General features: G+C 48.1%; 1 protein-coding gene across 1 annotated transcript; it reads left to right on the top strand.

Annotated features, from left to right (window-relative positions):
• The first annotated feature begins 850 nt into the window (after positions 1 to 850).
• Positions 851 to 11,609, top strand: mllt11 (MLLT11 transcription factor 7 cofactor). Its single transcript, XM_072516597.1, has 2 exons — positions 851 to 1,388; positions 7,791 to 11,609. The coding sequence occupies exons 1-2, from the start codon at positions 1,062 to 1,064 to the stop codon at positions 7,965 to 7,967; spliced, it is 504 nt and encodes a 167-aa protein (XP_072372698.1). The 5' UTR covers positions 851 to 1,061; the 3' UTR covers positions 7,968 to 11,609.
• The last annotated feature ends 460 nt before the right edge of the window (positions 11,610 to 12,069 follow it).

Below are 12,069 nucleotides of genomic sequence, written 5' to 3'. Positions count from 1 at the left end.
TACGCGTATCCTACATGATACTTTAATAACCTTTTAATTTTTATTTTAACTATTATTTTGTATTGAATTACACTATATTATTAATATTATTATTTTTTAAAAAACTCTTCTCATACAGTAGACCCAAAATGTTTAAGCAATGTGGACTAAAGTCGCTTCTAGGGCCCCTCCGGGATTAGGGGCCCTGAAGCTTAAGCTTCATTAGTTTCATAGTAGATCCACCACTGCATAGAATAGAACCCTGGACCATAGAATTCTTATAATGCAGGAGGTCATTCGGCCCATCGAGTCTGAACTGACCCTCTGAAAGAGCACCCTACCTACACCCTAACACCCCACCCTATCCCCCACCTAACTACACATCTTTGGCCTGTGGGAGGGAACCAGAGCACCCGGAGGAAACCCACAGAGACCCAGGGAGAACGTGCAAACTCCACACAGTCACCCAAGGCTGGAATTAAACCCAGGTCCCTGGCCTTGTGAGTCAGTGTGCTAATCACTGTGCCACCATGCCGTAATTTTTTTTTATATTCAAAAAAATATACTTTATTCATAAAATTTATCATAAGCATTACAGAAACATTTCAAATTGTCTTGACTGTACATTTCCAGCAGAGTTACACATTGCCTTGACTTTCTTCCATTCAATTTTGATATTATTATACACCTATCACTCTTTACATTACAATATACCCAAAAAACCTAGTTTCAAATACACACACATTTCTGAGGTGCCCACTGGTTGCAGGAGTCCTTACAGGTGCTCCTTCTGCAGGGTCAGCCTGACATGAAAAGGCAGAACGGAAAGGCAGCGGCCAACCCAGTTTTGGGCTAGCCGCCTCCTTATCGAGTGTCTGGAGTCAATTCCCTTCTCGATTTACTTTTTCAATTCCTGCGATGTGAGCCTCCGGTCTCTGGAGGGCAGTCTAATTTTGTTTTCAGTCATTGTCTGGGGCGAGCAGGCCCTTCTTGTTGAAACTTTGGCTGGCGGGATCAGTGCCGAAGGGGATGGGGGTAGTTGAGTTCGGGGTTTGGTGGAGCGGACGAACCCCGAGCAGCTAATGTCGAAGAGGAAAGGGGAAGACATTCTGTGTTGCCGGCCAAGCAAGCGGTTCGTTTCCCTGTTTGTGGACTTGAAGGGTGTGAGGCCGGCGCCCAGGCGCGACAGCAGCGCCAAGAGGAAGCTGCAGGCGGAGGGAGAAGCGGAGCTGCTGCTGGAGCCCGCGTGCAAGAGGCTGGAGAACGCGCGGCGCGGCCGAGCGGAGCCCGGGGACCGGAGCGCGAGCCACGGCGAGGGCTGGGTCCGGCCTCGGGCCCCGGGGCTCGGCGCCGGGGAGCCTGGGGCCAGCCGCTCCCCCACTGGCAGCAGCCTGACCGGGACTGTACAGGTAAAGACAGCAATCATATATCCCTGTCTGAGGTGCTCCAGTCACTTATAAACATTTATTTACAGGCATGCTACCACGCTTCCACTCTGAATCAGGAGATATCGAATGAAACAAACACAAGCTTGCCAATGAGGAAGAACTGGCGTCGCTTAATACAGTGAAACAAACACCAGAAACGTTCATAGGAAATGTAGAGAGTCACATTAAAGTGCCATTTGCAGCGGTACCCCTCTGGGTGCAGAAAATGCAGAGTGTTGGGTTGGACAATCCCTTCACTCACGGCTGAATCTTATTGCTGTTACGGGGTGGATGGAAATGACTTTCTTTGGTTCTACCTCACATTGGAATTGGCATATCATATTCCTTTTTATTTGTTAATGCAGCTTCAAGACAGCAAATTGCGGTTACCAGAATAACATCCACGCAGGCACTGAAATAATGAAGCCACATTAGCCCAGTCAACACTGAAGTTCTCCTCACAAACATCTGAGGACATGTGCCCAAAATTGGGAGAGCTGCCCCACAGATTAGTCAAGCAACAGTGATGGTAGCATAGTGGTATACAGTTGGGAGGGAGTTTCCCCGGAAGTTCTCAAAATTGATATTGGACCACGTGGCATCAGGTCAAACACAGTGTGGAGGTATGTATTAGGGGTAATACGGTACACCACGATGCCGACAGGCTATTGGTAGATGGATACCGGGTCCTGATAGGATCTGCCGCCTACTGGGCTCCACCCAGAAATGCCGGTATAAGAACCCGGATTTCCCCCAGCAGCTGCATTCTGTAACCGAGCTGCTGGGGATGAAGTTCTGCTCAATAAAGCCTTTAATTGATGTTACTTCGACCTGCCTTGCGTCATATTAACGGTACAACAATTTATTGAGCAGACTTAAATAAAAAAAAGACGTAGGAATATGGAGCTCCGCATCACCCCGGAGTGCCTGACCATCGCACCCCAAGCAGCTAACTCGACCTCTATCTTTAAACATTGGCTGGCATGCTTTGAGGGCTACCTCCGAACGGCCCCCGGCAAACCAACGGACGAACAAAAGATGCAGGTCCTCTATTCCAGGGTGAGTCCCGACGTCTACTCACTTATCGAGGACGAGGACGATTTCCCCGATGCCATCGCCGTGCTGAAAGACATCTACATCCGGCCCGCCAACCAGGTTTTTGCACGCTACCAGCTACCACATGACGGCAATTTCCAGGAGAATCGCTGGACGAGTTCTATAACGACCTGCAGATCCTGGGAAGAAACTGCAACTGCCCGGCGGTAACGGCGAACGAACACACAGAGCTCCTGGTCCGCGATGCGTATGTGGCAGGTTTGGCTTCATCCCAGATCCGCCAGAGGCTTCTGGAGAAAGAATCTCTGGGTCTCCCAGAAGCTCGGGCCCTGGCGGCATCCCTTGATGTGGCCTCGCGTAACGCCCGCGCCTACGCCCCCGACTGCACTGCAGCCCCTTGGGCTCTGTGGACCCCCGCCGCGATCGACTCTCTGGCACCCCACCCCCGCAAACCTGCGCGGCCAAAACACCAGACCAACGGGGGGGGCCCCACTGCTATTTTTGCGGCCAGCCGAAACACCCTCGGCAGTGCTGCCCGGCCCGCTGCGGAAGAAAGGGCCACTACGCAGCGGTGTGCCAGTCCTGCGGGGTCGCCGCTATCTCCGGGGAAGAAACGGGACCACAGACCCAGCCACCCCCCCAGCGATCCACGTGCGACCAACGGACGCCGCCATTTTGGGCCCCGGACGCCACGAGGGATAGATGGGCGCCGCCATTTTGTCCACCCCCGACCGCGTGCGATCCGTGGACGCCGCTATCTTGGCTGACAAGAAAGGACCCCGACACAGACGGACCCATTCTGCCTGACAACGATGATCTACTGCGACAACCACGTTTGGCATCGATGACCCTGGACCAGTCGCGACCCCGGACGCTCCAGACAGCAACGACTACAGTCCTGGTGATTGGGTATGAGACGCCGTGTCTTATCGACTCTGGGAGCCACGGAGAGTTTCATTCATCCGGACACGGTAAGACGCTGTTCCCTCGTAATTCGGCCAAGCACCCTGAAAATTTTCCTGGCGCCGGGGTCCCACGCCGTTGAGATCAAAGGGTTCTGCATCGCTAACCTAACGGTGCAGGGGAGGGAGTTCAGAAATTACCGGCTGTATGTCCACCCCCATCTCTGTGCGCCCACACTCCTCGGGTTGGACTTCCAATGCAACCTCCAGAGTTTAACATTTAAATTTGGCGGCCCTATACCCCCACTGACTGTCTGCGGCCTCGCGACCCTCAAGGTTGAACCGCCTTCATTGTTTGCGAACCTCACCCCGGATTGCAAACCCGTCGCCACTAGGAGCAGACGGTACAGCGCCCCAGACCGAGCATTCATCCGGTCCGAAGTCCAGAGGCTGCTGAAGGAAGGCATCATCCAGGCTAGCAACAGTCCCTGGAGAGCCCAGGTGGTAGTCGTTAAGACCGGGGAGAAACAGAGGATGGTCATCGACTATAGTCAGACCATCAACAGGTACACTCAGCTAGATGCGTACTCTCCCCCGCATATCCAACATGGTCAATCGGATTGCACAGTACAAGGTCTTTTCCACCGTGGACCTCAAGTCCGCCTACCACCAGCTCCCCATTCGCCCCGGTGACCGCAGTATACTGCCTTTGAAGCAGACGGGCGGCGAGGCCACTTTTTAAGGGTTTCATTCGGCGTCACGAACGGAGTCTCGGTTTTCCAACGAGAGATGGACCGAATGGTTGACCAGTACGGTTTACGGGCCACGTTCACGTATCTCGACAACGTCACCATCTGCGGCCATGACCAGCAGGACCACGACGCCAACCTCCGCAAATTCCTCCAGACCGCTAACGCCCTCAAACCTCACTTACAACAGGGAAAAATGCGTGTTCAGCACCGGCCATCTAGCCATCCTGGGCTACATAGTGCGTAATGGAGTGATAGGCCCCGACCCTGAACGCGTGAGCCCCCTCATGGAGTTCCCTCTCCCACACTGTGCCAAAGCCCTGAAACGCTGCCTGGGCTTCTTTTCTTACTACGCCCAGTGGGTTCCCCAATACGCCGACAAGGCCCGTGCACTAATCCAGTCCACTACTTTTCCCCTGTCGACAGAGGCATGCCAGGCCTTCAGTCTCATCAAGGCGGATATCGCAAAGGCCACGATGCACGCCATCGACGAGTCCCTCCCCTTCCAGGTCGAGAGCGACGCATCAGATGTAGCTCTGGCGGCCACCCTCAACCAAGCAGGCAGACCCGTGGCCTTCTCCCGAACCCTCCACGCTTCAGAAATCCGCCAATCCTCAGTGGGAAAGGAGGCACAAGCCATAGTGGAAGCTGTGCGACACTGGAGGCATTACCTGGCCGGTAGGAGATTCACTCTCATCACTGACCAACGGTCGGTTGCTTTCATCTTCGATAATGCACAGCGGGGCAAGATCAAGAACGACATGATCTTGCGGTGGAGGATCGAACTCTCCACCTTCAATTATGAGATCTTGTACCGTCCCGGAAAGCTGAACGAGCCATCCGATGCCCTATCTCGCGGCACATGTGCCAACGTACAAGTGGACCGTCTACAAGCCCTCCACGAGGACCTCTGCCACCCGGGGGTCACTCGTTTCTACCACTTCCTCAAGGCCCGCAACCTCCCTTACTCCATCGAGGACGTCGGAACAGTCACCAGGAACTGCCAGATCTGCGCGGAGTACAAACCGCAATTTTTCAGGCCAGATAGAGCACACCTGATAAAGGCCTCCCGACCCTTTGAACGCCTCAGTTTGGATTTCAAAGGCCCCCTCCCCTTCACCGATCACAACACGTACTTTCTGAACATCATTGACGAATACTCCCATTTCCCTTTCGCCATCCCCTGCCCCGACATGACCGCAGCCACGGTCATTAAAGCCCCCGGCACCATTTTTACACTGTTCGGTTTCTCCGCCTATATCCATAGCGATAGGGGGTCCTTCTTTATGAGTGACGAACTGCGTCAATTCCTGCTCAGCAAGGGCATAGCCTCGAGCAGGACGACCAGTTACAACCCCCGGGGAAACGGGCAGGTAGAAAGGGAGAATGGAACGTTCTGGAAGGCCGTCCTGCTGGCCCTCCGGTCTAGGAGTCTCCCAATTTCCCGCTGGCAGGAAGTCCTCCCGGATGTCCTTTACTCTATCCGGTCCCTGCTGTGCACCATCATGAACCAAACGCCTCACTAGCGCCGCCTTCTCTTTCCTAGGAAGTCCTCCTCTGGAACGCCACTTCCGATCTGGCTAGCAGCTCCGGGACCCATCCTGCTCCGGAAACATGTTCGGGCGCACAAGTCAGATCCGTTGGTGGAAAGGGTGTATCTCCTTCACGCGAACCTGCAATACGCCTAGGTGGAGTACCCCGATGGCCGAAAGGACATGGTCTCCCTGCGGGACCTGGCGCCCGCCGGAGCTCCCCACACCCTCCCCACACCAACCACCCCCTCACTCCCGCCGGCTCATCCCGTAGCCACCCCCTTCCCAGGGGGTTCGGTTCCCCTCCCAGACCCGCCCAGGAGTATGGAAATGGGGGACAGCGCTACGCTCCCAGAGACGACAGGACTCGAGCCAGCGCCATCACCACCACGCCTGAGACGATCGAAAAGGACGACCAGGGCACCCACCCAGCTCATCAAATCACTTTAATTCATCTCAACGTTTTCAGTAGCCCGGTAAAGCGGCATTATTGTAGATAGTTTATAGTTATGGCACAATGCCGACCCTGTTTGGCCCGGTTAAAGCGACAATTTTGTTTATAGTTCAGAGTTACGGCACAATGCCGACCCTGTTTGGCCCGTTGGCCCAGTTAAAGCGACAATTTTGTTTATTGTTCAGAGTTACGACACAGTACCGACCCTGTAAACCCCTACCACCATGCGAACCACCATCCCACCGGGTTCTTTTTCAACAAGGGGTGAATGTGGTGGTATGTATTAGGGGTAATACGGTACACCACGATGCCGACAGGCTATTGGTAGATGGATACCGGGTCCTGATAGGATTTGCCGCCTACTGGGCTCCACCCAGAAATGCCGGTATAAGAACCTGGATTTCTCCCAGCAGCTGCATTCTGTAAACGAGCTGCTGGGGATCATGTTCTGCTCAATAAAGCCTTTAATTGATGTTACTTCAACCTGCCTTGCGTCATGTTGACGGTACAACACACAGGCAGAAATCTACTTTTGCCTTCTCTCAGCTGATGATTCAGTTCTCCTCTATGATGAACCACTTGGGTGGGTGGGGTTGGGGTGTCGGCTGGATGTTCGTCGGTGTGGAGGGGCCTGTGTTGGTCTGTGCAATAGTTACCCAGAAGCTAGAAGCGTTTCTAATTCTACCTTTTTATGTGTAACTATTGATGTAACACAATGGGAACTATTTTCAGTTGTGATTTAAATCACATTTTCAGATGGTACCTAGTGCAGAGCAATTGCCCATCAGAAGTTTGCACTTCCCAGGCATTTCCTGTGCAATCCTTACCTGCAAACCTCTGGAGGGGGGGTTGAGGGGGTTCCTCTGCACATTTTTGGGCTACCCTTCAGTTACAGTGCCCTTGAATTTGGCAGTTATGGCCCAAGATTAGCATGCAGAAGGGAACATCAGCATCTGCAAGTTCCTCACCGATGTGCACATCGTCCTGGATTGGAACCATAACAACACCTCCAATGTCGCTAGGTCAAAATACCGGAACTCCCTTCCGAACAGCATTATGGGTGTACCTGTACCATATGGATTGCAGTGCTTCAAGAATGCAGTTCACCATCTCAAAGATAATTAACAATGGGCAATAAATGGTTGGCTTTGCCAGCAAAGCCCATATCCTGGGAATAGATTTTTAAAAGTACACAGCCAAGACTTCAGCTGCCGAGGCCCTAACCTCTGGAATTAACCAGCTTAAACCTTCTCTAACTCTCTTTCCTCCTTTAAAACTCCCCAAAACCTACCTCAGTGACCAAATTTTCATAATTTTCCTTAATAGTTCCTCATGAAAATGAAATGAAAATCGTTTATTGTCACAAGTAGGCTTCAAATGAAGTTACTGTGAAAAACCCCTAGTCGCCCCATTCCGGCGCCTGTTCGGGAGCCTGGTACGGGAATCGAACCGTGCTGCTGGCCTGCCTTGGTCTGCTTTCAAAGCCAGCGATTTAGCCCTGTGCTAAACAGCCCCTGTATCTGATTCATTGTAGAATATTTGTTTTGATAACACTTCTATAAAGTATGGTATGTTTTAAAAGGTGCTTATTCATAATTCCAAATGTGTTTTATATTTGCCTTTGGATAGCCGATGGTTTGTATTTGTTCATTGGGATTGGTTGAAAATAATTTTTTCTATTTCCCTTCCAGAATGCACCGGAGGATGAAGTATCTTGTCAATACAACTCATTTCAGTTTTGGAGAGTTCCTTTGCCTGTTGTTGAGTTGGCTGAGATTGAGGATTTTGGACAGCTGAAGACTGCTGAAGAAATGAATTGTGAAGATCCAGAAGAGACCACAGAAATAGAGATGGAGCTGCAGAACTGAGAATGTCATTAAAAAAAATTCTGTTTGTATATTTTGAAATGAATGAATAGGACTAGGAGTTATCCTGGAGAAAAGAGGAAGGTGCAGTAGACATCCTCCATTTTTGTAAAATTGTTGCTTGTTATGTCTGATCTACATTTCCAGAACCTTTTTCTTATAGTTTGTCTGGGGAAAACATTAAAGGTGCATAGGCTTTCAAAATAATCAGGCTGTTCCGATATACAGCTTAGAGTTTAATAAAATTGTGAATAAATGTGTAAATGTTTATCTGACAGAGTTGCAATGATCTGGGAAATCCACATACGCTGATGTAAGCTCTGTGGTCTCTGGCTTAGAGGCAACAGAAGTCCAGTGAATGGGAAAATTGCAGCTTTAGTTTAGCCTGGACTTTAGACTGCTAGGATTTGGGCTAAGTTTGATGTGACTATTTGTGTATGGCAGCTTATACACTGATGCTAGAACAAATAATATTATAGTAATAAAGCTGGTCGGATGGCCCAGACTTTACTTTGTGACTGATGAATTTAAACAACAAAAGTATGAGAAATATAGGATTTACATTTTTAAAAAGGTTCCCCACTCTTCTGCCTTGACAAGTGTTGATCATGGTCGGATGTGATTTCAAGGTATTGAAGTGGCATCTGGCAGTAACTCATCCAAATGACCAGTCTTCATGTGTAAATCTTGGAGTTTTTGTTGGTGAGCTCCTGATCTTTGACACCAAGCCAAGTATAAATATGAGACTAGAGTGCATTAACCTGCTAATGGGAAAGAAACAAACAATGGTCCACATCATCAGTATTAACTCGGAGCACCACAGCTGGTTTGAATTCTTTGGACACTGTTGGGTTTCCAATGATCTCACTAGTAGGCAGAAAACTGCATTTGAAGTGATTTGTGCATGAAGCAGTGACCTCCGATGCAATCAGGGCAGCTTTTGTGATCCAAATTTTAAATAAAGGACAATGAAAAGCAAGTGAGAGCAGGAGAAGGAAGGTAACTCAAATAATGTGTTGTTTCTGCTTTAGTTTGGCAGTAATAGGTCCAAACATTTGAGGAGCAACATTATTTCAGATTCTTTATTGTTGGAATTGAAAACGATAAACTGGTTGATGCAGGTGGACAGGAACCTAACCAGAAGGCAGAAATGGGATTAAAATTTGCCAAAATGTGTGAGATATTAAATAATGCATGTTTTTTGCTTTGCTCATTGAGCTCACGAGCACTATGGGCTTCAATTATCTGAAATTGCCATCAAATGCATCTGTATCTTTTTGTGTTGTCTGATATTAAAGGGGAAAGACACTCCAGGGAGAGTAGTTTTTGTTCAAAGTATTTCTTATTGCTGATTAGTGCAGCCTGGTACTATATTATTTTGGTGAGTGTGCCTTAACTGGGAGTCTACTGTTCCTGCTAAGCTGAAGTGATGTAGAAACGTAGAAAATAGAAACCGGAAGCGACCATTCAGCCCTTTGAGCCTGCTCTGCCATTCATTATGATAATGGCTGATCATCCAACTCCATAATCTGTTCCTGCTTTCCCCCCATATCCTTTGATCTCTTTAGCCCCAAGAGCTATATCTGTAACTCATTCTTGAAAACATACAGGGCTGGATTTTCCACTGGTGGGATTCTCCGTTGCGCCGGCAGCGCACCCACGCCCTGGAATTTCCCGACGGCATGGGGCTGCCCACAATGGTAAACCCCATTTGCCAGCTGACGGGGCGGAGAATCCCACTGCCGGCGGGGGTGCAGCGCACCAGAAAACTGGTGCAGCGGGACGGAGAATCCCACCCACAATGTTTTGCACTCAATGCTTTCTGTGGTCACGAATTCCACAGACTTACCACTCTGGATGAAATTTGTCCTCATCTCAGTTCTAAATGGTTTACCCCGTATCTTTGGACGGTGACTCCTGGCTCTAGACTCGCCTGCCATCAGGAGCATCCTTCCTGGATCTGCCCTGTCTCGTCCTGTAAGAATTTTATAGGTTTCAATGAGATTCCACCTCCCCATTCTTCTAAACTGCAGTGAATAAAATCCTAACCGACTCAATCTCCTCTTACGTCAGTCCCACCATCCTGGGAATCAGTCTGGTAAACCTTTACTACACTCCCTCCAGACCAAGAATATCCTTCCTAAGGAGACCAAAACTGCACACTATATTCCAGGTGTGATATCACCAAGGCCCTGTATAATTGAAGCAATACATCGCTGCTCCTGTACTTGAATCCTCTCGCTGTGAAATCCAACATCCCTTCATTATCATCTACATTCTAAAGCAGGTCCATAGAAAACAGAGGTATCATGATTTGGGGGTTGCCAAGAACAGATGTTAAATTTTGGAATTTTAGGAAACTATGCTATGAGGTGGCAGTGCAGGCGAGGCAATGGTTGGAGGCTCGAATGAGACTTGGAGTCACAGCCCCAGTTCATGTGCTTGGAAGTGCTTCTCATTGGAGATGTAATTGGAGTGAGGTACAGGCAGGAGATTTCACGTCAGGGGCTTGGATCTGGGCAAGAAAATTCAGCTTTAAAAAAAATGAAATTCTTATGAGGTATTTTACTCTCCAAATTAAGGCATTTAAACAAAAATATTTCTCATGAGATAATTCTTGCCCCTCTAAGTAAAATAGTCTCGACCCAAAGTAAACCTGGTGAGGAAATGTATTTTCACCATACATGGTAGGCATACAGCTAGTTATTTTGCCAAAGTGCTTAAGACTTGCATATTTGAATTGTCTTGCCTATGAGTACATTCATCAATTAGTTTATTTTCAATTTTGAGCTATTGGAGTCAACTGAATTGTCTGTTATACAAGGTTCAGTTACAAGTTGGACAAATAGAATTCCTGTTCTAGGAATATTCCTCGAGTTGAAAGTGTTTTTACTTGCCAGAATATTCCCTTTTTCTAAACTGTTCTATTACTTCCACCTCCACTTGGGTTTAGTACAGGCAGAGAGATGGGATATGGGCATGAACTTCTTCATGGTTGTAACTGGCATCCACAATCTGGCTTGTTATTTCTCTGTCTGCTTTTGTCTGGGTAAAATAATATCCTCACAAGCCAGAGCACTTTGCCTATGCAATCCTGAATCAGCAGGACAAATTAGTTGTGTTTGCTTTAATGTTAATTGAATTTATCATTTCCTGGCAGAAGGATGGGGTAATGCATACCCCATCACTGACATAAGTTTGGATTGTCACTTCTAGCAGTTGCTCTTTCTGAACACTGCAAATCTTGCTAGTTGTGAGTAGCTTAAAGTTTTTTGTTGAAAGAAAAGGGTATAACTGTTGTGTAGTGTGTAAATAAATCAGAAGCATGACAAGGTAGGTTTTGGGGGGAGATGAGAAGTTGAACTTAGTTATGAGCGTGTAGCTTTTATTTTCTTTCTACATGCTAGTGCCTGTTCAATTTTTGTTTTTACAAACTGATTTTTTTTTCTGGTGTAAAAGGTATATGTCATTCGCAGTTTCTCTAGTCCTTCACTAGGCACAAAATATATTTTGGTGAAAGAAAAACCCAGGGTTCTGTTTAGAAAATGAATGTTGTCAATCTGCATCTTTTGCTGTGTTTGTGCAGTCTTCAAGAATTTGTTTTATGCAAAATTTGAACAGAGTAAAATATTTTCGATATTTGTATTTCATAGTATTTCTGCATTATTTGATTTCTTCAGTTTTCAGTATCAGAACTATAATGAATATGTCTGCCTATCCTGTTGTGGTAGTTCCGCAGATAAGTGTGGGGTATACAGAAGAAGAAGAATATCTTTATTGTCACAAGTAGGCTTACATTAACACTGCAATTATTGACGTTACTGTTAAAAGCCCTTAGTCGCCACATTCTGGCACCTGTTCGGGTACATAGAGTGAGAATTGAGAATGTCCAATTCACCAACAACATGTCTTTTGGGACTTATGGCAGGAAACCGGAGCACACGGAGGAAACCCACGCAGTCACGGGGGAAAAGTGCAGACTCCACACAGATAGTGACCCAAGCCGGGAATGGAACCTGGGACCCTGGAACTACCCACTGCTACCATGCTGCAGTAATCTAATGTGCGTTTCCCTAATTTCTTTAACTAATTTATTTTTAAATCA

This window comes from Scyliorhinus torazame, chromosome 9, assembly GCF_047496885.1.
Source record: "Scyliorhinus torazame isolate Kashiwa2021f chromosome 9, sScyTor2.1, whole genome shotgun sequence".
In the NCBI taxonomy this organism is placed as follows: Eukaryota; Metazoa; Chordata; class Chondrichthyes; order Carcharhiniformes; family Scyliorhinidae; genus Scyliorhinus; species Scyliorhinus torazame.
Note: the sequence above shows the minus strand (reverse complement) of the source record. Positions and strands in the feature narration are given on the sequence as shown.

Excerpts from the sequence above, each read along its gene's own strand:
- mllt11 (XM_072516597.1), top strand. The coding sequence starts at position 1,062 with ATGTCGAAGAGGAAAGGGGAAGACATTCTGTGTTGCCGGCCAAGCAAG. Across the intron at positions 1,389-7,790 it reads GCCTGACCGGGACTGTACAG|AATGCACCGGAGGATGAAGT; the intron begins GTAAAGACAGCA and ends TTTCCCTTCCAG.